The 24,861-nt window shown below is 38.4% G+C and overlaps 3 protein-coding genes across 3 annotated transcripts; all 3 read left to right on the forward strand.

Moving 5' to 3' along the window:
- Window positions 1-223: 223 nt before the first annotated feature.
- Window positions 224-5,672, forward strand: LOC116256700 (sulfite exporter TauE/SafE family protein 3-like). Its single transcript, XM_031633117.2, has 12 exons — window positions 224-1,066; window positions 1,542-1,701; window positions 2,254-2,454; window positions 2,578-2,642; window positions 2,785-2,809; window positions 3,097-3,170; window positions 3,257-3,343; window positions 3,440-3,490; window positions 3,561-3,782; window positions 4,158-4,251; window positions 4,342-4,482; window positions 5,317-5,672. The coding sequence occupies exons 1-12, from the start codon at window positions 848-850 to the stop codon at window positions 5,394-5,396; spliced, it is 1,419 nt and encodes a 472-aa protein (XP_031488977.1). The 5' UTR covers window positions 224-847; the 3' UTR covers window positions 5,397-5,672.
- Window positions 5,673-10,329: 4,657 nt separating this feature from the next.
- LOC116256358 (V-type proton ATPase subunit B 2) lies at window positions 10,330-18,614 on the forward strand. Its single transcript, XM_031632709.2, has 15 exons — window positions 10,330-10,487; window positions 11,252-11,324; window positions 11,841-11,896; window positions 12,026-12,124; window positions 12,974-13,033; window positions 13,636-13,747; window positions 13,858-14,066; window positions 14,410-14,538; window positions 14,685-14,822; window positions 16,362-16,512; window positions 16,601-16,683; window positions 16,879-16,926; window positions 17,676-17,729; window positions 17,807-17,890; window positions 18,157-18,614. Exons 2-15 carry the CDS (start codon window positions 11,267-11,269, stop codon window positions 18,340-18,342), a joined length of 1,467 nt encoding a protein of 488 aa, XP_031488569.1. The 5' UTR covers window positions 10,330-10,487; window positions 11,252-11,266; the 3' UTR covers window positions 18,343-18,614.
- Window positions 18,615-22,253: 3,639 nt separating this feature from the next.
- Window positions 22,254-23,474, forward strand: LOC116256365 (dynein light chain 1, cytoplasmic-like). The gene is made up of 2 exons (XM_031632718.2): window positions 22,254-22,980; window positions 23,101-23,474. The coding sequence occupies exons 1-2, from the start codon at window positions 22,843-22,845 to the stop codon at window positions 23,242-23,244; spliced, it is 282 nt and encodes a 93-aa protein (XP_031488578.1). The 5' UTR covers window positions 22,254-22,842; the 3' UTR covers window positions 23,245-23,474.
- The last annotated feature ends 1,387 nt before the right edge of the window (window positions 23,475-24,861 follow it).

The following is a 24,861-nucleotide window of genomic DNA, read 5'->3' on the forward strand; positions in this document are numbered from 1 at the left end:
TTTGTTTTACTTTCTAACGTCTTTTTTCCTATTTTAATTTCCCCTTTAAATTTAAGTTTTTAGACGTAGAATTAAAATTCCAAGTTTATAATCCATTATGTGATCATTTGATCAATGATGGTCCGAGACTTTAAATGGCATTTCTCAATTTTTAATTTTTTTATTAATTATTTAATATTTTAGTGTTATTTATTTACTTATTGGTGCTCCCAGGGCGAACCTTGGTCGCCATAAATGCGGAGCTCCCCCCTTGGACGCTGGCACTAAACACTGTAGAACGGCAGCCGCAGTACTCCCTTGATTCCCTTCCGCCATTTTCTGGTTCCTCCTTCTCTTACTCGCCGGAAAACGGCGTCCGTACCGGATTCCCGGTTGGTGAGCTCTGTCCCCTTCTTGTTGGAATTGGTTTTGGGGGGAGAATCCTTTAAAGGACAGAGGCTTCGCCGGAAGAGGAGATGAGGGTGCACATGCTCTTCTCGCCCTCGTTCCCTTAGTGGTATTCGTGATATTGAGTGTAAGGCACCCGAGGAACGTCCCTGCCCTGAGACAAGATAAGAGGGTGGAGAGTTTCTGTGCTTTTGAAAGGATTTTCCGGCGGAGTTCTGGACAACCTCCGGCGGAGAGACGTTACGCGCGATTTTCATTCTATTCCTTTATTGTTGAACTGAAAGCCATACAACGTCGGTTTCTTTGATTTTTCTCCACTTGGTGGTTGATGCTTGCGTAATTGGGCACAATCCTAGATCGGAGAGGCAATCGTCTCTTTAAGCAAAGGGAATTGTGAGAGTAGCAGGCGAGAAACAAGGACTAGTTCTTTGGCGAGCTAATTTCATAGAGTAAACCGGAGATGGCGCAAATTGGAGGAGGGCGGAGGCATATGAGGGCAGCAGTGGTGATCGGACTGGCGTGCATATTGGCGTCCGCGCTCGTGTCCGCCGACCGGAGGCTGATGCAGCACGAACAGGAGGCCGGTGCGCCGAGTAAGCACCGGAAGGAGAGCGCTCTAGAGAGGCTCATAAAGTTCCTGTGGCAACCCAAGGTGACCGCTTACGTACACGTCTGGCCGGTGAGCTCCCTTCTTCTTCTTCTTCATTTGAAATTCGACTTCTTTCTCATGATTTTCCGTCACTGCTTCGTTCAGAATTAAAAATTAGAGGACCTTTCGTTTTGCCATTTTTGTCGCTCAGAATTTCAGCCATTTTTAGAATCATTCATGAAATTCTTTTTCTCCGGTTCGTTGTTTCAATTTTCTCACTTCGAATTGGCCTTAGTTTTGGACGCTGATAATCCAACTTTTTTTTTGCTAAAAGAAAGAAGAAGACCTCAAAAGTTGAATTGCAAAGATCTAAGAAGAGACTAAAGAGTTACTGCATGTGCAGTGACCTCCATCGTCGTACTTCTCTGTCACTACACGTTTATCGTCATCTCGATCTTGTTCTTATTCCTCACCTCCCCTGAATTATGCCAAAGAAGATCTGGGGAGGATCTGAAATCACTGAATAAATGGTCTCATTCTCTTTTTTCTCTTTCTGTTTGTTCAGGACATGAGCTTCGGATGGAGGATCATCTTGGGCTCCATCATTGGCTTCTTGGGAGCGGCTTTTGGGAGTGTGGGAGGAGTTGGAGGGGGAGGCATCTTCGTCCCCATGCTCACTCTCATCATTGGCTTCGACGCCAAATCTTCCACCGCCATTTCCAAATGTGAGATCATGGATCTCATTCTCACAGTCTCTCTCTCTCTTTTTCTCTCTCTAGAATGAGAAGGGTAACGATTCACGTGTTGGGTTCGTGTTTGGACGAGACCCGGACCCGAATATGATCCATATGAGTTGCTTTTATCGGTTTTGGACGGCTCATATCCAAATCCCAGGCTGTGGTTGGTAGAACTTGTGGTATGGGGATGGTGGAAAAACTCTCAGACGTCAATTTCTCGGCATACAAATTACAATTTCTCCCTTTTGGCGACTTAATTTTCTTTTATTTTCATCACGTTCCTGTCCCAAAGATCAACCAGATTACGAGATGTCGAATTTTGAAAATCTCGTTTTTCAGTCGAAAAGTTATCTTCCTGTTATTTTGACGAATTTTTTGGCCGTGTTCATGTGAAATTTTCGTAGCAAAATTATAAGCAAGTTCATTATTATTCATTGAAAGATCAACTGTTCATTAAATGACTGAGATCATCTCACTTATCAAAGAATTCTCTCTTGATGAAGCGTGTGTTCTTCTTTCTGTATTTGCCTGGTGGAGCAGGCATGATAGTGGGTGCGGCGGGATCGACCGTTTACTACAACCTGAGGCTGAGGCACCCGACGCTGCCGCTGCCCATCATCGACTACGACTTGGCCCTACTCTTCCAGCCGATGCTCATGCTTGGCATCAGCATTGGTGTCGCCTTCAACGTGGTCTTTGCAGACTGGATGGTCACCGTGTTGCTCATCGTCATCTTCATGAGTAATCAATCCTCTCTGGCTCCTCCCCACATGAATTAGTTTTAGCTCATACTGTCTTGCTTTCCTTCGAGTTCTGTGCATGGTTATGAATTGATACTTAATGTGGTAAAAACTGTTCGTTCAGTTACGTCCACGAAGGCCTTCCTGAGAGGTGTTGAGACGTGGAAGAAAGAAAGCAAAACGAAAAAGGTCAGTTCTAGTTGCGCACTAAGAAAAATTTTGTTGGCAACCAACTTCTGTTTTGGTAGTTTTCTTCTTTCACTAGTTGAGAAGAAGAGGAAAAAATGGAAAATAATGAGCTCATGTTGTTTGCCTTTTGTTTGATTTTCAGACTGTCAAAGCTGCTAAAGAAAATGGTAAGTTTTCAAAAGCCGGTTTCCTTCTCTCTTTTCTCGGTTTTGATGGGTTGGCTGGAGAACTGAGAGTTGGAGGCTCATTTTGTATATGACCAATGAATGGTTTATCTTCAATCTCCGGACCAAGAATGGCCGCCATGTACGTTTTCATCAAGTGAGATTAGTGGTGGAGATTGAATATCACAGAGAAATTTGTCATATGCAAGATGACCTGATTCTGCTCTCTGTTCATGTTTTTCATCTACCAATATTCTTCATTGTCCTTCCTTTTGCATTGGTATGATCAGGAAGCGAGGAAGTGGAGTCCGGTGCCCCGTGTAACAGCATGAAAACAGATAGCAAAGCTTTTGGAGACAAGGCCGTGAGTACTATTGATTCTTTAGTGACTTCTTCCCTCTTGCAGATCTTAGCATCGCCTTATGACCGCCATGAATTTTGACATGCCAGGTTTCTGTCCTGGATAATATCTACTGGAAGGAACTTACCATTCTCATTGTTCTGTGGGTTGTATTTCTTGCCTTCCAGATTGCAAAGGTACAGTTTAAGACACCTAACCCTGCCATATCCTTCTTCTAAATGAATTCTCTACCCACATCCCCTCTTACTTTGTGGGGCAATTTCTCTGTGCAGAACTACACAAGAACATGCTCCCCTTTATATTGGGTATTCAACCTTCTTCAGGTTAGGCTTCTGCACTAATTGCTTCCATGATTTGGTGGCAGTATTCATAGTAATTGGTGTATTTCCTCAGTTTCCTGTGGCTATTGGAGTGTCCCTCTATGAGGCCGTGTCCTTATACAAAGGGAGGAGAACTATTGCATCCAAAGGTGGAGAACCAACAAACTGGAAGATTCAAAAGCTGGTCCTGCACTGTTTTGTTGGCATGATTGCTGGCGTAGTAGGTGGTCTGCTTGGACTTGGGGGAGGCTTTATCTTAGGTCCTCTGTTCTTGGAACTCGGCATACCTCCCCAGGTTATCCAATAATCAATATTGCTTTTTCTCCTTTATCTATTAATATCATCTTCTGCATAGTCATTGACTTCACATGTTGTGTCAGCTAGCACATCTTCCAAAACATTAGTTTGTTCACACCCTCTCAAGTCAAGCATTAATAGTGTTTCTGCCATTAAACTTTGGGTGCATGTGACTGCGTGTCCGTGCGTGTGAGTGTTTTGCTTAGTTTTTTTGTCTGCAAGTTCGTCTCCTGCGTGGAAATTGTAGTGCAGACTCTCTTTTTCCAATATGTTTCCAAATTTTCTTCCTTCTGCGATGGGCCCTCCCTGCTCTGCAAATGGGACCTCCCTATTGATCAAGGCTCTTTCTTTTTCCTGATTCTGTCACACGCAGGTCGCAAGTGCTACAGCAACCTTTGCCATGAGTTTCTCCTCATCCATGTCCGTCGTAGAGTATTACCTTCTTAAACGGTTCCCTGTTCCCTATGGTACGAAACCTCAAGAACTCTGTACATTGCTATTAGATTGAGAAACTCTTGTTTCGATTGAAGAGATTTCTTTGTTGATGGTGTTGGCAGCACTCTACTTCTTTGCTGTCGCCACAGTAGCCGCGCTCGCCGGCCAACACGTTGCAAGAAAAGTGATAAATTTCTTGGGGAGAGCATCTCTCATCATCTTCATTCTGGCTTCAACGATCTTCGTCAGTGCAATTTCACTGGGTAAGAATTCATGGACTCCAACGTAAACAGTGCAGTTACACTTTTCTTCGTCCTCTGTCACAAGGAAGAATTCTCATTTTTCATCGTCCTCTGTCACAAGGAAGAATTCTTGATTGCATTCCTGTTGGTAGTTTTAGTACTTTGGCTAACTTTTTCTGAAACTTTTTAACCGCCAAATTGGCTAAACGTGTGTATTAACACAAATCCGCTTTTCTTCTAAAGGTTTGCTTTAGTGGCAGTGAACCAGCGGCAGAGCCATGTCATGTCGGACAGTATAGTTGCCCATACCAGCTTGTTAAAATTTTTTATTTTTAATCTGGCATCATATATATATATATATATATATATATATATATATATATATATATATATATATATATATATATATATTGTCCCCAGTATTTCTAAATGAGTTTTTTTCCAACCAATTTTTTTTGGCTCGGCCACCACAGTGAACCCACTTGACCTGATCCCAAGATGAATGACCTATTCAAGTAAGGAATGAAACTGGCCTACAAAGGCCCATGAGAATCGAACCAAAAACTGGCCTCCTACCGGTGGCTGGTCCGGTGACTTGCTTTCATGAGTTTCGAACTCTGTGTCTTTTTATGACAGCTAAAGCTCTACCAACTTTTCCAAACTTCCTTTGGCAGCTATGATAAAATTGGGACCTTGTTTTAGCTACCTTCAGATCAGATGTGCCAACTTCTCAACTTCTAAAAATGCTTACTTTGCAAGCATAGGCCAATGATTGGATTTAAATCTTGAGGCAAGCGTGTTCTGAATCATGAAACTGCGGATGATCTCAGTTTTTCATTGAATTTCTATGTACAGGTGGGGTTGGTCTATCGCACATGGTTCATAAAATAGAAACACATACGTACATGGGATTTGAAAACTTATGCTCATACTAGAAGGCAGATCGGAAGGAAACAGACAGATTGGAAACCTCATGATCTTCACCAAGCTTGGCAATCTCTTCTCATTATCCGCGATCTGGGCGTCGATCTGCCGTGACTTACTAGATTTGAAAATTTTTGAAAATACATGAATGCTCATGTATAAGCTCCGAATCTCTACGGATGTGGAGAAATGATACCATAATGTAGCCTTTCGTTTTTTTTCTTTTGGCTCTTTACATTGTATTTCTTCATAAGCAAAGTATCTCTTGAAGGGGAGTATTGGTTACTGATGGTGGGTGTCCGTTTGGCAACATGCATCTGTCCATACTTGGTATCTTAAAAAAGCAACAAAATTAGGATTCTTCATAACTTCATCGATTTTCAGTTTGTTCATCACGCTTCTACATTTGGACAAGGGTTGCAACTCGAACTCAACTACCTATAAATAGAGACTAAGACTGCATTTATCTTCGAAGAAGTTGGAGCAATTCATTATTTTGACCTTACAAGATTTCCAATCCAGTAAGATGCAACTGCGTTAATGCTCAAAGAGATAAATCATTGAAGAAAGATGTAAATCTGCGACCATTCGAATCCAAGTTCTTAATCGTTTTTTAGATTAAATTCTTTAAAATTGTGAAATTGGATTCGAGTTCTCACATAACTATTACCGGTACGTATGATAGACTGACAAAAAAAATGGACAGGTGTGTACACCTGCAAGAACGAGCTGTGTAGAGTTATGCATTTGATCATAAATCAAATTCAGATTGGGTATGCAGTTTCATAACTGAATTTGAATGTGAGTCTCTTATTGAACAGGAATTCAATTAGATCCGACCAACTACAAATAATTTTTTGATCTTGTACTAGCTCAATCCATATTCACAAAAAATGTTTTTTTTTTTTTGAAAAAAACATGAAAAAGGCGATAAATTAAATGCTGTTTAAAATTTTAAAAAATGCATTAAAAAAACGTTAAAAACGAAGAAAATTTCACTTTTTTCACTTTCTTTTTTCATTTTTTTCAGTTTTTTTTAATGTCAAACAGTTTTTTTTATTTTTTATTTGTTGCAAATCTACTTATCTTGTGATGTTCATGTTATTAGTTTCTCATATATTTTATTTTTCTTTTATTTTTAGCTTTCTAAAATTTTTAAAAATTTATCATACTTTTCTCTCTTTTTTTTCTTTTTTTTCAAGTTTGTCTTATTATACCTGAGAAAAATCAAACTATGGACTTCAATTTAAGCAAAATCTAAACAGGTAACATCTTTGCTGAATCCAAGTGCTAACTATGCTTTTGCTGATCTTCCTTCTTCCCATCTCAATATTGATTTCCGAGTCCTTCACTCATTTCTTATTTATATACATATTAATGTATATGCAATATTCCTCAAGTTTTGATTAAAAAACCATGAAAAGATTCTATAAAAATCACCAACTTTTAACAGTTAGCAGGTAGGCATATATAGCTTTCAGGAGAAGGTCTCCAAGAACCACATAATAACAAAAATAAACTAACTTTTGACATAAAATAACATAATATTTCTTGTAAAAATCACTGTTCTTCCTTGATCAACAAAATATATTCTTGTTTTCACAATAATGTTCTCTGTCAGTAAGCAATCTTTTGAGAACGCCGTTAAATTTATGCATGCCTTACTGTTAACTTCGTTTTCGAACTTCGTCGCTACCGCCACCGCAATAGTCGAATGTGTCAGTCAGAATGTAAACTGTTTCCACCTTTAGTGAAATGACAGACGCACTACAAAAGCATAAAGTTGTATAAAAAGTGCATGCATTATTCTGGTGAACGATGTGCGAACAATGCAGCAATACTCACGGTAAAAAATGAATGCATCTTTGCGAATTACAAACCAGAAAATAATATGAAAACAGAAACTGATAAAGTATGCCATTCGGTGTAGCATGTGAACCGTCTGTTCAACGCTTTGGAGTTCTCGAGCTTCAGTCTGGTTCGAAAGACGAGGGCCTTCTGCTGAAAGGTGACTGATCCGCCGCTGTAAGATGGCAGTTGTTTTGGCCTTTTAACCTTCGAAGGGCCATTTGGTTTTTGCTTTTTTTCTGATTTCTGTGTGTTCTTTTCGGGGATTGGGCCAAATGAGATATCAGACAAAAACCCAATTTTGTTTTGTGATAGCGACACAGAAATACCAGGCTTTGATGAAGATTACTTAAACAGTCGATTTTTAGGAAATTTGAAAAATTAAATTTTAAGTATGGAAACTAAGTTGGTTTTTAAGAGTTTGAAATACCTCAAAATTAGTTTCGCTTAGAAATAACTCATTTGTTTCTCTTTTGTGCTTTATATTCTCTTTTTTAAAGGTATTTTGCACTTTCTGGGAAAAAATTTGTTTTACATTTGTAACTTGATTTTTACTTTATTTTATGATCTTTTGTATAATAAGATGGTGAGGTATGAGACCCTTTGGTACATGAACTATGTGAAATGATCTTGGTTATTGATTTCTTTTGAATATACATAGTCGAGAAAAAATCAAGGACAAAAAGATAATTAATGTTATATGAAATCAAATACCAAATCTTCATTCTTCTTTTTGTTTTTCTTTCCATTCTGCATCTTACAAAGATATAACTTATGACATTTTACACTTTAGACAAATTAAATTATTTTGCATCAGTTCAACTTTAATTCATTTATTACGAATTCTGAAATGCCAACTTAAAAGCACAGGCTTCTAGAAGGTTCTTAGAAAAATGCACCACACGACAATTAAAAAAAGTGTTTTTTTACTTGAATTTGAGTGAGGCTCACTATACTCTTATTTACATTTTGCGGATGCCTGCCTTTCTAAGCCTAAGAATGTTAATAAAATAATTTTTAGTGCGCTTTTGATTAAAAATCATTATAATGCATATTTGAAGAAGACCATATTTTTATTTCTTACAATACGACATAATTTTGTCCAGCATTACACTATAAAATTTAAGAACAATAGTAATAATTATATTATTTTTCTTCAAATAAGATCATAGTATTTTTAGAATACACATTCTAAGAAATATAGCACATTGTCCTTCTTATCTAATGCTCTCCTAAAAGTTTCATCAAACTTTATAATTCATATCCTTCAAAAAGAATTTTCTTTACCCAATTAATTTCTTGAGTCCTTTGTACTTAACAGTCACACCTATTGTCCACATCAACCTCCGGGCTTCACGCTTCAGTTTCGTCTTCACAATTCCTCTAACGATCAATCAAACTATGAGTTCATCTAAAAGCAGTGATAATGGGGTTCATTATTTAATAAAAATGAAGGAGACTTCCAAATACGAAGAGATTGTGGAAAGCCTAGAGTTTCAGTTCCAATATCTCAAGAGTTTGAAATGCAAATTTTGTGGTCATTGCCACATTCTAGTGTGTGGTCGCTAGTTAGAACATAAAAAGTTTTTAAGTGAACTTTATGAACCTTAAAGAAATGGACACAACATGTTTTTGAGGTGGTTGAATGAAACACTATCCTAAATCTCCAAAGAGATTGGTGCAATGGTCGGTGCAAAAGTTAGTAAGCAGCTGATCCATGTTTTAATTCTTTATAACATCAACCTTTTGTACTGCAAACAAAGAACCACCGGCAGTACAATAAAAGTAACACTCTAAAACATCGAAAGCAAACCTTGTACTTTAAACGATAAGAATCGGGTGAAAGCTTTCGTTTTTTGTCGAGTAATGCAAAACCCCGAAAACCACTCTTCTAATATATATATATATATATATATATATATATATATATATATATATATATATATATATATATATATATATATATATATATATATATATATATAGAAACTACAAACTCCCTCTCGTTTTTGTATGTCGCCATTAAAGTTGTGACCTTTTTTTCTCAAAAACTTGGCCAGCAAAGTAGAGCCTTGTGTGAACAAAGTTAGAAAAATGAGTCTTAAATCTAGGGTTATAGCCAAAAGAGAGGACCATGAATGAAAATGCTTCCAATTCTTTTAGCAAACTGGGGTAGGCTGACTTTATTAGTTTATTCCAAAATGTTCACTTTCACCATCCATTTTCCTATCAATTTTGATTTAAAAATCTTAAGTCCAACTCCCCTACCAGCTGGATGGAATTCTTGCTTGTTTTAATATATATATATATATATATAACGGTAGATCGAGTGCCCTTCTAGGACTGCACCAAATCAGATTTCTTATAGTGTAACTTGTGTGAAATTTGATTTGATTATGCTGTCTTCTTCGTTTAGATTTGCATTTGGACTCACATTGAAATCCATTTGAGACAACAGAGAGACAATTTTTTTTTTTAATTGAGGAGCACTATTTCAAAAAATTTTATTTTTCAAAGGGCATTAGTATATGCAAATAAACAAAGATTCAAAAATTTTTATTTTTCAAAGGGCATTAATATATGCAAATAAACAAAGATTTAAATACACCTATGTGCAAATAAAGAAAATTTTTGGAGCCATTGTGGGCAACTGCCCACATCAGCCAACATGTCACTTTGCCACTGACCATATTTTCATGTACTCAAAGATTGCTGATTTTTTTTTAAATTTTTTTTCATTTTTGATAAACTCAATCAATTTGAACATAAATGGGTCAAACCCAGTTCAGGGACTAATCCACGCCTGAACAGCCAGAAACATGAAATGGGATGAGTAGGCTAATTCAAAGTAATAATCAAACTATAGTTTTAAATTTTATTACATAATTTTTAAATTTTTATATGCGTTAAATTAAAATTTTAATTTACATGTAATTTTTGATTTTTTTTTAAATATGAGGGGTGGAGTCGTGGAGAGTTGAATGAGGAACTGAAACGATCAGTATTTACCGATACGATCCGAAACTTCGTTTTTTTTTTTTCTCTCTCTCGGATCATTGTTTATAGTCAAAACCAGAGATTTGTTTGTTATTTAGTATAGGGACAAACAATTGTAACTATTTTTCGAACGCGGTCTTTTATTGTGTTGGGGAAAGGAGCTCGCTCTCGATCTCCCTCTCTCTGGTAGGAGACTTGGATCCTCTTTCTCTCGTCTTCTTCCAGATTTCCACCCTGTTAGCGTCTCCGATCTAACGGTATGAATCTTCTCTACTTCTCCTTCTCCTTTTTCTAGTTGTTGGTGTTGATTTTCCTGGCTTGGACTTTTGGTTGTTAGATTCCTTGTTTCTCTTTTCCGATTTCCGCATTGCGGTTGCTTCATGGTGTTTTCTAGCGGTTCAATTAAAGACCTGGTTTTTACCGCGGATCCATTCGAAAGGGAATGGTGGTTGTGTTCTCACTTCTCAAATGTGAAAAATTCTGTTGTTGGATTTCTGACCGTTCTCCCTCGTTAAAAGTTCTTTCCTTTTTGTCGACGAAGTCTCCTTTTAGAGTTTGTTATTCTTCGTAATAGATGAACGAGGAACCTATCGGCGCGACTATTGGTTCGTTCCTTTTTCTGTTTGCCCGGGAATTTGATCCGCTTGGTTTGGTCATCATCAGCTTTCTTTTTATTTATTTTTTTTGGGGGGTGGGGTGTGGGGGAGTTGAGATGAACTTCTGGTGATCGGCTTCTGGGTTGTACAAATTAAGGTTTTCGGGGTTTGTTGTCCATTCTTTGATTTGTTTCGTGTTCTAAAAGGGAACATATGCGCGTTTATTTGTTCTGACATTATTAAAAGTTTTTGTTGACTAATACGTGCACCATTTGGGGGCTTACTTCGGATGTCGAGTTATTATATACTCGTTACTATTCGGAATTTTGATAGGGCAACCTGAAGGTTACCATGCCAGCTTAAGGTATATGGAGATGGCTTTTTTCTTTCCTATTTGTCAAATTATGGTGCTATGCTTTCTTCAGGTTGCTAGATTAAAGATGGGTATCGCATCAAAAACTAGCGACTCAGATGAGGGGACGTTGGAGATTGGCATGGGTAAGCTGAGATGCTTCTTGTAGTGACTTTGGTTATATTCTCTAGAATTTGTCCTGGTTTGGAGACTTCTGGTTCTCTTACCTTCATTAATTCAGTCATGCACCTCATGGTGGTACACTAACTTCTAGGAAGCATGCCTCATTGAAGCATTTTCTAACTTGCTGGAAATTTCATTAAGATTGTTTCTGGCTTTCTGATCCTGGCATGTGTTATCGGATTATTTAACCAAGAAGTTAAATCCGCAATTTGGTTTATCATGATCTTGTTGGAATTGACATTCAGCATGCCACATATTCTAGAGTGTATGGGGTTGTCTTTCTGCTCCATCTATCTTGTGCTTTATCGGCTTACTGCACGACTAAGCTAATTACTTTCTCCACTATCTCTGATAGGCTATACACATGTACAAGCATGCATATGCATTATATGCATGCCAAAACTGTTTTCTAGTATAGGTTTCATGCCTCCAATGATGTGCACTTATTTTAATACATGTTTTCTTTGTGCTTATTGCAGAATATAGGACTGTTTCTGGTGTTGCTGGTCCTCTAGTCATTCTGGAAAAGGTCAAGGTAATATTTCTGGTTCTCTTGCTAGCAGAGGTCATGCATAGTTTCCTTGTACCTCGTTCTCTTTGTGGTGTTAGTCAGATTGTCAGAAGCCATGCTATGTTCTCTAAAGTCTTCTTTGACATATATCAGGGTCCAAAATATCAAGAAATTGTTAATATAAGACTTGGAGATGGCACAACAAGGCGTGGACAGGTTCTAGAAGTTGATGGCGAGAAAGCTGTTGTGCAGGTGGGCTTTGCTGTTTCAGCACACCTACATAAATAGTGGTGTTAAATTTGATATTTTTAATAAGATCAGTTATTGGTGCATAGTAAATAACTTTCTCTTTTAGAATTTTTTAGGAAGAACTGTGACACTTTTTATTGATGTGGTGCCCAAAGTTGCTTTTGATTACTTTTCCAGCACCGAAAACAATTCACCTGCAAATGGTCGTGCAAATCGGAATGCTAGAGGGTCTATAATAATTTGGTTTGTGGTTAGACTTTTTTGTAGTCTACTAACTAGGATGGTGAGCATATAGCGTTTTGTATATTTGTGGAGCTTTATCCCGCTTGGTGTGGAAAACACATCAACATTGTCAATTTGACTTCTTAAGGCAATATCAAGAAAATCACACTATATTGTCAAAATCAGAGAAAAATATGAAGAATATAGAGGCTTCAGCACGCAACATTTCCAAGTTAATTTGGTCATGAAATATCAAAAAATTTGCATGTTAAATTTGGATAATTCATGGCCATCTAGGATTATGACGAATTGAACTTATGTTCTTCAGCAAGCTCCAGCTATAAAATGACAAAGTCTAGGCTCTGCCAAGAACTGGTTATAGTGAAATATGAAAAGCTCTTAAACTGAGGCCGTTCCGTTGGAGAAGTCTTGATTTTGTTTTAGTCTTTGAGGGGCCAATGCTGCTTTGCTTGCTGGACAGTTCAAAAATGATCCTAGCCGGCATTGAGCCGTTGACTGCATTTTTCCTTTCAAATTTAATAAAACTTCATCTAGCTGTTTCTCCTTTCAATGGATTTTTGAGATTTCTTTGTCTGGAAAATTTACAATCTTGTCTTTTCCTTTCTCCAGGTTTTTGAAGGAACAGCTGGAATTGACAATAAGTATACAACTGTTCAGTTCACAGGAGAGGTTAGCAATTTGCTGCTTTTTCAGTTTCGTTCATCTTGGACCCTTGGTTTGCAACTCTTCCTTCCTTTATGAAATGCATATATTATATGAAAGCAAAGCAATATGAAACTAAAGAGGGATGATTAGAAAATGAGGATAGTTATCATGCTCCACGGATGAACTTATGAAGTAAACTGTTCCTGATGTTCCTGAGTGTTAACATTTGTTTTGCATTATTGCACACCTCTCGAGTTTATAAAGTTCTTCTGGTTGAACATGAATGAAGTTTGAGCAGTTGCATTTTTATTTCATTTGAAATACCGGCAAGGCATGCACCATCTTATTCTCTCATTTTAGTTTTACAGCATTAGTTGTTCGAACTTTGAATAACTGTAATAGTACTTCTTGTTTTCTGGCTTTTACTTTTGTTAGCTCACATCTGATGAAGTGCTCAATTTCTTTGTTTCAGGATTATTACATTTTTTCACTTTTGATTCTAGAGAATTCATCATATTTTTCTTTTCCTTTTAGTTGTTTAATAACATTAAACACTGCTCTTTCTATTGGTGTCCTTGTTCTTTCTTTAAATTTATTTTATAGCATTCTCATCCTTTCTATTTCAGGTTTTGAAAACCCCAGTATCTCTAGATATGCTGGGGCGAATTTTTAATGGATCAGGAAAACCCATAGATAATGGTCCTCCAATCCTGCCTGAGGCATATCGAGACATTTCAGGTTGGAATATTCAAATGAACAAGGCTCTTGGGTTTCCAATGCATAAGCTTTTGTTTTCTTTTCCTTCTTCCCTCATTTCTTGGTTTCCTTCTCCTTATTGCTGAGTTCAGGGAGTTCCATCAACCCTAGTGAGAGAACATATCCAGAAGAGATGATTCAGACAGGAATATCAACAATTGATGTGATGAATTCTATTGCGAGAGGACAGAAAATCCCACTATTCTCTGCTGCTGGACTTCCTCATAATGAAATTGCTGCTCAAATCTGTCGCCAAGCTGGGCTTGTTAAGCGGCTGGAAAAGACTGGGAACCTTTTACAGGTACTATATTCTGCAATATCCTACAGCTTCTCTGCAAGCAAAATCGGTGTCAAATTATATATATATATATATATATATATATATATATATAGTCATATATAATGTGCATATGTATATGAGAATATGTGAATATGTGAATTTTTGTCAGCGAATTGAAGCACAAACGTTTCCCATATTCCTTCATGAAGAAGACCAAAGTAGATTGGCAATTGCTTGAGATCTTTTATTCAATGTCTGGAATCAGTCATGTATTGTCTAATGAGTGGGCAAGTGTCACAGATATGAATTGTTTAGTTCAAGTTCACATGCCCAGAGTTAATGTGCTTCTATGACAATTTGCCAGGATGTAGAAGAAGATAATTTTGCCATAGTTTTTGCGGCAATGGGGGTGAACATGGAAACTGCACAATTTTTCAAACGGGATTTTGAAGAGAATGGTTCAATGGAGAGAGTCACTCTATTTCTGAATCTGGTACTGCTTTGCTTAATACCATTAGCTTCCATGTTGTGAGTTGGCTTTTTGTTTTGTAAGTACATCCTTGTCAGCAAATTCCTATTAAGAACTGCGCCTTGGGAAACCTTTTGACATTTATATTTCCTTTATTTATTGTAATACAGGCCAATGATCCAACCATTGAGCGAATTATAACTCCACGAATTGCCCTAACAACAGCAGAATATCTAGCCTACGAATGTGGGAAGCATGTCTTGGTCATATTAACTGATATGAGTTCATATGCAGATGCACTTCGTGAGGTAACAATTCCATCAAACTTTGTCCTGTTGGCTAATTGATATCTCAATGTTGGCGTACTGTTTTCTTCCACCTCATCGTAGTACTGGCTTTGTGTGTGTATCAATGCCTCTGTTTATGGATGTGTATAGTCCATGTGAACTTTTCTAGGACCCCTTCCTCTCTGGGTTTAACGTGCTTCTTGAAGTCATAACACACATATACCTATGTAACACGGGTGCTCCTCTTAAGGAGGAGTACCCGCACGGTACCGGTACGACACTGGTACCGGTACGGGTACGGCCTCGGGTGCTGCGTTGACCATACCGAGTACCGTCAATGCACCCGAGGTCATTTTTGACCTTTTTCGGACTCGGTGGAGTACTCGCACGGTATTGGTACGGCCTCGGGTGCTGCGTTGACCGTACCGGTACGGTCAACGCACCGAGGTCATTTTTGACCTTTTTTGGACTCAGTCAAAGTTGATCGAGTCCAAAATTGTCTGACTTTAACAATTTTTACATTTCAACGTTTTAAACAATTTTAACGTTAAAATTTTTGACAAACCCTTAAACGATGACCGTCTTCGATCTTCAACCATCGTTCTTCGTCTTCAACCTTCACCAAAAGACATTGAGGAACGGCGAGCGGCGACAGTAGGTGGTGACTAAAGAAAGCCACCGGGTGGTAGGAGACTCAGCCTCAACCGCTCCTTCCATGTAAATCGTTGCCTGCAACCTCTCTGCGTCTCCTTTTCTTTCTCCTCTGTGTTCCTTTTCTTTCTCTCATCAGCCGAGGGTTTGCCGATTTAACCTCATGCTCGATCCCTCTTTGTTTCTCACCCTTGCCAATCATGAAACCCACGGCCAGGGAGGTCTCTTATTCAAATGAGGGTTTTACCAAACGGTGTTTCTGGTCAGAAGAGGAAAAAATTTTGCCAAATGGTGGTTAGCGTAGGTAGCTGGTCAGAAAAGAAGCACGCATTTGGATGTGTCTCTTATTCAATTTAAGTGGGAAGGTGGGATGATGGGTTGAAAAGGTGGCATATCTTAGTCGCGCTAGCATATCTGGGACCAGCTGTGGTGAAGGCCATTGCCCATTATTGCTCATCTCTTTTCAAAAAATTGTGGGATCCTAAGAATCCTTTGCATATATAGTTGTACATTACACTGAAAACATATATAGAAAAAAACATCTTCTGTTTGTTCTTAATTACTTTCATACTTTGTTTAGTAGTATGGTAGTATCTATAAATTTTGGATCATGATTTATGAATATGTTATTTTGTTTGCAATTTTTTGATTGTGTGAATATGTTATTCTGTTTGTAATTTTTTGATATATACTGTGTGTACGGCTGTCCCCCCGCACCCAAGTTTTTTAAAAATAGTCCGCACCCATACCCGTATGACATAGACATATGCCCATTCCCATGCCCTTCCAGACATACACATGTATACACGTGTGTGTATGTGTGGATGCAATGCATGTGATTGTTTTTGTGTGCACGTCCACATTTTTGGTGTGTATCCCTAATTGGCATACTGTTTGGTTCTTTTTCAGGTATCTGCTGCTCGGGAGGAGGTGCCAGGTCGCCGTGGTTATCCTGGATACATGTACACCGATCTGGCAACAATTTATGAACGTGCTGGTCGTATTGAAGGACGTAAAGGATCCATAACGCAGATCCCCATTTTGACCATGCCTAATGATGGTAAAAGCTGGAACTAGCACATTTTCTGTTCACAGAACTTGCATGATGCAACTGGTCATGCTGAGAATTTCTGTTCCTTATGAATTAGATATTACTCATCCAACTCCTGATCTCACTGGCTATATCACGGAAGGCCAAATTTACATTGACAGGCAACTTCACAATCGACAGGTAACATTATACTGGCAGGAAATTATTCTTGGGTGGAACCTTAGAAGGTTTTTGTTGTTTGGCTAGACAAATAGAGAAGCTAGGCTCTTAGTTTGAGGAACTTTCATCCCCTTCTTCCACTTTCTACCCTCTTCTAAGCCTAGAGTTCTGGTGATGGTCAAGTGTCCTGATTCTTTCTGAATGTGGCTTCTGCAGATATATCCTCCAATCAATGTCCTTCCTTCACTTTCACGGCTTATGAAGGTAAAAGATTGTATTTATGTTATTTTCCTGGCTAGATTGGCCATTGAGTTTTTATAAAATCAATTATTTGCCCTTAAACTCATCCTCTCTTTTGTTGCTCTTATCAATTTTGAGCAGCATGTACCTATCGTATCCAATTTTTTTATACACCTGTGCTTCATTGTAGAGAAGATGTGTCAAAAGCTTTTCTAGCCTAGGTCCATGAGGGTTCACAGAGAAGGGAAAAAAAATTTTCTTCTGCCTGTTGAAGTGTTGAATGGTAGCTCCATTTTCAAAACCAAACATGCAGATGTCCACTATCCGCTAGTTATTTTGAATCTGTGATTCACAAGTTCAGCGTCCTTTTTCGTAAAGCATGCTATGCCTTCCTTGCTGTGACCAGGATGAGTAGTCATCATCTGATTAATTGATGGAGTTTCCATTCTTCCAGAAAAAATTGAAAACCAAGCAGCTTCTCATCCAGGAGATTATGAAGCTATTATATTTGTCATGCATGGGCTCTTGTTACTGCAAATGCTTTATTGCATAATCTTTGTAAACTAAATCATTACTTTGAAACATGTGTTACGTGAATTCAGCACACGGTAGCTGCCTTCTCAGCTCATCTTTGCCAAGCGGGTTGCCAAGCTTATACAAACCAGCTGCTTGGCTTGATTTATACTTCTAACTAATGTGAAAAATTCAGTCTAGATGGTGAATCCTTACACTTTTTTGAGACAAGGGTATGATTTTATGATGGTCCGTTGCAGAGTGCTATTGGTGAGGGTATGACACGACGAGATCATGCTGATGTATCAAACCAAGTAAGATGGTCTACTTTCTCAACTTTAAATCTTGAATACTCTTCCAACAGGCTAATCGAAAAACTTCTCTGATGCAGCTGTATGCCAACTATGCCATTGGCAAGGATGTTCAAGCAATGAAGGCTGTGGTGGGGGAGGAAGCACTCTCATCTGAGGACTTGGTCTCTCTCTCTCTCTCCTTCTCTCTCTCTCTTTTCCCCCTGACTTCATGTGAACTCGTATTTGAAGTTACATGAGATGCTGTTCAGTTTGGGTATCAGATTTGACTTGATTTTTCCTGAAATGGAACTTCTGACAAGCGACAACGTTCAATGAATTTTATGCTGGATTCCTCATTTTTTAATTTCCTTGGACAGGCATGACTTCTCTCTGGTTACAAGGCTCTTTACTTACATTCATGATCCGTTCCAATTTTCTTGTGATGCAGTTATATCTCGAGTTCCTGGACAAGTTTGAAAGGAAGTTTGTCACCCAAGGTGCATATGACACTCGTGATATTTTCCAGTCGCTGGATCTAGCATGGACTCTTCTTCGCATCTTCCCTCGCGAGCTTCTGCACCGTATTCCAGCAAAGACCTTGGATCAGTTCTACAGTCGAGATGCTTCTCACTGATCATTTTTGTTAGCAACCTTAGTTGGATTTTGTACGTGGGTTTGGCCTCCGACCTGGCTATGTGCACTTTGCGGCTTCCGTCCCGAGGCGCCTTCTTAAACGTTAAAAGAAGACGAATAAAGCGGGAATGAACCTTGTTCAGCTAACTCCTATATCAATTATTCTTTTATTTCTGCATAAGGAGATTAGCCTAGTGGTATAATTTTTTGGTTGCAGTGTAAAATTTATGCTTGTATTATGTACCTCCTTCCTAATATTATGCTGGTAATGTATGTGGATCTCTCTCTTTCTCTCTCTCTCTCTCTCTCTCTCTCTCTCTCTCTCTCTCGTGACCTCCCTAGTCATCTCTATCTCACAATTGCTTAAGTCTAAAAGCTAGCTTCTACCAAGAAATCTGTTTCGCATCTATAATGTTTGAGGGGTTGAAAAAGCGATTATTCATGAGAAGGGTAGTTGCTGTTAACTAGATGTAGATGGAACTGGGGCAACTCGATGGAAACATACGCACACACATATTCTCTGACCTTCTTATCCTTTTCTCTTTTCTCGCGTTACAACTATTCATCAACAGTAAGATCGGTGGATCTTGAGAGCTGGGGAGTTCCTATGGTCAGGTTACTATTTATGTTTTTTCTATGCTACAAGACGGCAAGAGTAATTTTGAACAAAGAACAAAGAACAAGTCAAGTCATATACTCGACATTCATCTCATTTTTTCATCTTCATGCGGATTATATGCGGCAGATATAACAGATTTTTCAGCCTCATTCGGACCCGTCGCGCATCGAACGTGTGGTGGAGAAGACTGAACTACGAATCCTGGCTCTGCAGTTGATTCTGTATGCCGATCATGGTGCAACCACTGGCCTTGTTTTTTCAAAGGGCTACAGCTAGCAGCTGTGGTCCGATCCAGAGTTATCGTCAATAAAAAATGATACCAGAAGTCATATGTGAACAGATGTGTACTGGAGATGGCCACCGTTTCTAAATCTGCCTTCGATGCACAGCACCTGATGAGTCTAATACGGAGCAAAAACGCAATATCATAGGTCAGGGATAAAACTATACCTCTTGAATCTTCGCTAAAAGAAGTTTTAGATAAAATATGAATACGTTTAGCATGTTTGTGAATAAAAAAATAAAATATTGATTTTGTGTTATTAGAGTTTTCATCTGATAGGAGCCGTTCAATTTTTTATGGTTAAGAAAATACATTTGATCTCAAAAAATAATATTTGACTTAATATATTTCCTTACTTTTACTCATAAAGATAATATTTAGAATGTTAGATTAAATAAAAAATTACTTTGACGCTTTCCTAAGGATTCTGGTTTGACCCAAGTGGTGTAAGCTATGCACCAGGTTTATTTGCGAATGTTTTTCTGGTCTCTTTCTTCCTTTTCTTTCTTGTGTTTTTTTTTCAAGCACAAAAACCCTTGAAACTTCTAACAATGAACATGACAAAGTGTGAGCGCTCAAGGAGTCCAGTTGCGAGAAGAACGCCATGAAAATGTTAAAAGAGAATGAACAGGACCGAGACGATTTTGAGCAAATTAACCTTCACTTTGAGTTTCAGTATTTTGATTGTTGAGATTCTTAAGCTCGTTTAGCTCCCCTCACTTTTATTTTTGGTACCATGCAGAGTGGTAATTGGCCTTGAAAAAGTACTTAACACTTTAATTAATTATTTGTTACTATATCAGTTTTAATGAAGCTGGTTATATGCTAGTACTACCCTCATCAACCATTTTCGGTGGCTGCTAGTTCTTCGTTAATCTGACAAAGGGAAAATCCATACACAAACAAAAAGATGAAAAGTGAAAAAACCAAAGAGTTGTCAAAATCTCGGAGAGTAGTCTTGATCCGTGATTGGCTCGTAGCTGTCCTATACAGTTATCATTTTAAGATGCTTTTTAATGCACAATTGGGGTCGATGAGATACTCGACTCGATACCCCTCATCAAATCTAGTTTAATTTGGGAAAACTCTGTTTCATGATGGTTTTTTTATTTGGGTAACACATCAACGACTTAGTTTTTGTAAATAATCTGGGGGATGTCAGTTTTTCACTCATTTTATAAAACTAAGTTTTGTCAAAACTGGGTTTAACTCGAATTTAGTTTTGGTAGCACCCAAACACTATAAGAATCTAGTTTTGAAGCATCATTCAAATTTCTCTTATAATTTTAAAATATGTATTTTATTTTCAAAAATTATTGAAATGCCTCAAAATTCGCATGGTAGATATGAGCCCCATGTTGCTCAGTTGCACATCGGTTTTGGGAAAGGTTAACGAAAGAACCCAACAAGACTTACGAGCTAGGAGCCATGGGGGCAAGCAGAGCTTTAACCTTTTCCTTCATTTTTTTTTAATTTACAAATAAATTTTAAAAAATTTAATCTAATATATAGAAAAAATTTGAAAAATAATATTTGAATTTCCATCAAAATTTTAAAATTATAATTCAATTTCCTCATAAAAAAGAAAAAAAATCTCTCAACCCATGAGTTCTAAGCAAACTGGAACTAGAGGACCAAACCATAAGCGCTCCCAGTTTCACACCGCCGCTTATCACGGCTCACCTTTTCCAAGGGACAGAGACGACGACTTTTAGTTTTAGGTGGTTGTGTGCACGTTTCAAAAAAAAAAAAAAAAAAAAAAGTAAACAGAATAAATAAAAAAAAAAATTGGAGTCAAAAACCATCGGTTGTTCTTGCCAGTCTCGCAGGATCGGCCCCCAGGAATATCCAGTTTTCGTGCTGTCGCTGAGGCGGCAGAGATTCTTTTTCTTTTTCTTTTTTCTCTTATTTTACGTGTTTCTAATCTCAACTCAAATCCGCTTGACAACAAATCCTGCAACCACTTTTGTGTTATATTATTTGGACACTGTCGGGTCTTCCATTAACGACATTGGAATAGACGTTAATATGGTTTCAAAAGCAAGGGCTCACAGTTTTCCATGCTCTCAGCGATGCTTTTTTCCATAGCTCCAATGATTGAAAATTGAAAAATCAATCGCTAAAAAGCATTCTTAGAAATCTACTTATTTCGGTAACTTCAAAAGAAATTCCTTCAACTTGACAAGGGAGGCTTCAATGATAGATGGTAATGATGAAAAGAAAAAGATGCAGCCAATGTCTTGACAAAAAAATTTACATGAGGATGTCAACCATTTGATACTTTTCATCAAAAGTGTACTTCATTTAACCAAAAAAAACTACAGAAATAAATTTTTTTAAGCAAAAGATATATTTGAAAGTAATTTCCCTGCTCAAATACTTGTTGACATCAACAAAGTCAGAAGTTGATGACAATTGGGTCTTTGAATTAAAACTTGAATGGTTAAAGGATATAGTACAGTTGATCCAGTTAATGGTATACGAAAAAAACATGTCTTTAGTTTGATTTAGATGAACGCTATGTTTTTGTGTCTCAAAATGCTCGAGTATAGTGGCAGAGCCGCATATATGTTGGTGCGGGCAATTGCCCACGTTAGCTTCTCAATTTTCTGCCATTTTTATACTTCAAATTTTTTCTTTTTTAACTCGGCCAAGAATGCAATAGCTAAACTGACATCGCAGCAGTGATACAACCCAAAACTCAGGAGAGAATGAAGGGAGTTCTTTGGTTGTCCACCCAAAACTAAAGCTGGAACAAGGTATGAATAAAGGTCACATCTAGCGGCGATGGTTTGCCTTGTCATTTATGGCAAGCTCAAAGCTGACGCATGAGATCTCGATAAAATAAGCTCATGTCAGTGTTAAATTTGCTGTTCAAAGTTGTCGTCGAGGCAGCAGCGACGCATCCGCCATTGCCGTTGGATATTCAACGATGGATCTCCCGTTCACCGTCATGAAAGTCAAATACCACGCGGGAATAGTCTCACAGTTTTCTGAGTCCCGGAAACAACGAGACCGCAATTTCTATGGCCTGGCCGACCGTTTTGAACTTCCTTAAGCAGGAGGAGAAAATGGCTATAAAGCTCAGTCGACTCAGTCCTTGGCTTGTCCCAGAGCGGTGTCCCTTCAATCAAGCCGTGGGATTGGACAGTGAAGGAATTCACGCGATTCCTTATTCCAGTTGTCTATCTGAGGGCCAATTCCACGTACCAAGGAGAGAAAAGTGCCTTCTTTTCAAGAAATAGCCACAGTCGCCTCTGCATTCCCCGCCTCACCGCCTTTATCTTCGAAATTACTGGGATTTCGGGATCATTCCAGGGTCTGGCCGAGAGAGAGAGAGAAGGGAAAGTTGCAGAGCGACTCAGAGCCCGTGCAGAGAATTAAATTCTGTTTCTTTTTCCAGAGGGGCAAAAGGGTAGCTGGTTTTCTTTTGGAGGGAGGAGGAAGCTGCGCCTGCGACCCACCATAAGTGCTCGTCTTCCTCTGTAGGTGAACAGGGGAACAGAACTGGTGGGCATTTTAGGACGAGAGGTAATCATTCATCTACCTTCTTCTTCTTCCTCTCTGTTTCTCCGGAGAAAGACTGCGAAGATCCAAGTATGTTGGAAGGGAGGGCTTTGATTCAAGACACTGACATGCCGACAAAGATGCAGATCCATGCTATGACTTCTGCATCTCACGCTCTTGATCTCTACGACGTCTTAGACTGCAAAAGCATTGCTGCCCACATAAAAAAGGTGAGGTTTTCTTCTCTGTTTAACCTTTTTGTTGTCATTACAGTGGGATTTTCTCGTGCGGGTTTCTCCGTTTTCTTTCCTTCAATGAATTGGGTTTCTGCTTCTTCTGTCGTGTTGCAGGAGTTTGATGCGATATATGGCTCTGGATGGCAGTGTGTTGTGGGTTCTAATTTCGGTTGCTTCTTCACTCATTCTGAGGGCACCTTCATTTACTTCTGCCTGGAGACCCTCCGGTTCTTGATATTCAAAGGGGCCGGCAAGTGATCTTCTTCGCCATTTTGCTTTCTGGTGTCCGATATCTTGGTATCAATTTTGAGTTGCTGTATACTTTCGCTTTCTCCCTCTCTCTTTCTCTCTCGCGTTAAGAGGATGGGCCTGGATGTTCATCCCTGTTCTTCGACACACTTGCCAATATGGCACATTGTACACGTTTCATCCTGGTTTCTCTCTTTTTCCTGGAACTGTCAATGTATATTTGATCCGTGTTTCTCTAAGCCACCTTGTGCTGCGGCCGGAATGTGCTTATTGCTGATGAACTCGCCGGATTCCGGCGCGAATCAGATACTCCGACTGCCAACAACTCTGAATGAGGCCCACCACAAAAAATTGAATCACTGTGTTTTCATTTCCTAAGGAGTAGAATTCTTTTGGGGATTCTCGGCTCTGCTGTGGCGTAGCCTTGGCCACGTTTTCGTATAAGGCCAAACATCTTCACTATCAACGTGTAGAACTTTGGCCGTCGGGCGACTGAATATATCCCGCATACACATACGCATTCCGATTCATTGATGACCCATTCCACTTGCAATTTGGTCCATAAGCGGCTCTACTTGACAAATCTCTCTCTCTCTCTCTCTCTCTCTCTCTCTCTATATATATATATATATATATATATAGCAACCTCTCCATGTAGAGGACAGAAGATAGTAACATGAGGATGCAGAGGTGACACTTTGGTTTAGCGTATTCACTTTGAACTCTTTTATTCAGGCTTCGTTTTCAATGTTCTTTATGATTTCTTCTTTGCCATTTGATTTTCTTCTGTGCTTCTTAACTAAAAGGTGAAACTCAGATTAAAGAATAACATTTAGTTTATTTAATTTAGCGATACTTAGCGTCATTGGGCTCTCACTAATTAAAGAATAACTTAATTTATTTTTTTCTTAATTAAAGAGTAACATTTAACAGTATAGACAGTCCTAGTTGTCAAACATTAAGATTGGCAGAAATTCAAAAAGGGGCGCACATATAATTTTTTGACAACCAGAAGTTGGGTGTTTATTTGTTATTTGCCTAAAAGTTAACTGGTTCCTTATAGTTTGTTCGAGATTTTCTTTTAAAAAAAATAAGATAATTAGACAGGATACAGTTTTAAATTCTAGAAAACTGGATAACCAACTTTTGCAAGTATCCTGTCACAATAAATATGGAAACAACTAGAAATCCACAAGTATTAGAACATTAGTGTGGATTTAACGCAAGTAAAGTAATTTCCTAGACGAATAATACAACGTCAAAGTACGTTTCAGCTAAACGAATACAAAAGAAAATAACTTCAAAATAAAATAATATGAACAATTTTAAGTGGTAACAACAACAACTATTTCTGCAGCGTCTCCTGGAGATCTGCTGATCATTGTAGGTGGGAGTTTGAGGCTTTCTGTGCTTTAGATCCTTGTAACTTAACCAGTTTGGTAGCGGGAAATTTGGTTGCCAAATCACTGCACTACTCCTCTGCTTCTTGTTTCCGAGTTGTCAGAAGTGAAAGTGCAAGCTCATCCTCTTGTTTGTTTTGGGGGTCAAGCAGGGCGGCCGCCTCTGCAACGGTGGATTATTTCTATCTCCTTCTTTAAAGCCTTAAATCCATTGGTTAAGGCTCAG

Source organism: Nymphaea colorata, chromosome 6, assembly GCF_008831285.2.
Source record: "Nymphaea colorata isolate Beijing-Zhang1983 chromosome 6, ASM883128v2, whole genome shotgun sequence".
Classification (NCBI taxonomy): domain Eukaryota; kingdom Viridiplantae; phylum Streptophyta; class Magnoliopsida; order Nymphaeales; family Nymphaeaceae; genus Nymphaea; species Nymphaea colorata.

What these genes read in the sequence shown, in the direction of transcription:
- LOC116256365 (XM_031632718.2), top strand. Translation starts at nt 22,843, where the DNA reads ATGTTGGAAGGGAGGGCTTTGATTCAAGACACTGACATGCCGACAAAG. An exon ending in TTGCTGCCCACATAAAAAAG is followed by an intron (nt 22,981 to 23,100) that starts GTGAGGTTTTCT and finishes GTCGTGTTGCAG; the next exon opens with GAGTTTGATGCGATATATGG.
- LOC116256700 (XM_031633117.2), top strand. Translation starts at nt 848, where the DNA reads ATGGCGCAAATTGGAGGAGGGCGGAGGCATATGAGGGCAGCAGTGGTG. An exon ending in CTTACGTACACGTCTGGCCG is followed by an intron (nt 1,067 to 1,541) that starts GTGAGCTCCCTT and finishes CTGTTTGTTCAG; the next exon opens with GACATGAGCTTCGGATGGAG. An exon ending in AACTCGGCATACCTCCCCAG is followed by an intron (nt 3,783 to 4,157) that starts GTTATCCAATAA and finishes TGTCACACGCAG; the next exon opens with GTCGCAAGTGCTACAGCAAC.
- LOC116256358 (XM_031632709.2), top strand. Translation starts at nt 11,267, where the DNA reads ATGGGTATCGCATCAAAAACTAGCGACTCAGATGAGGGGACGTTGGAG. An exon ending in TCATTCTGGAAAAGGTCAAG is followed by an intron (nt 11,897 to 12,025) that starts GTAATATTTCTG and finishes GACATATATCAG; the next exon opens with GGTCCAAAATATCAAGAAAT. An exon ending in GCGAGAAAGCTGTTGTGCAG is followed by an intron (nt 12,125 to 12,973) that starts GTGGGCTTTGCT and finishes TCCTTTCTCCAG; the next exon opens with GTTTTTGAAGGAACAGCTGG.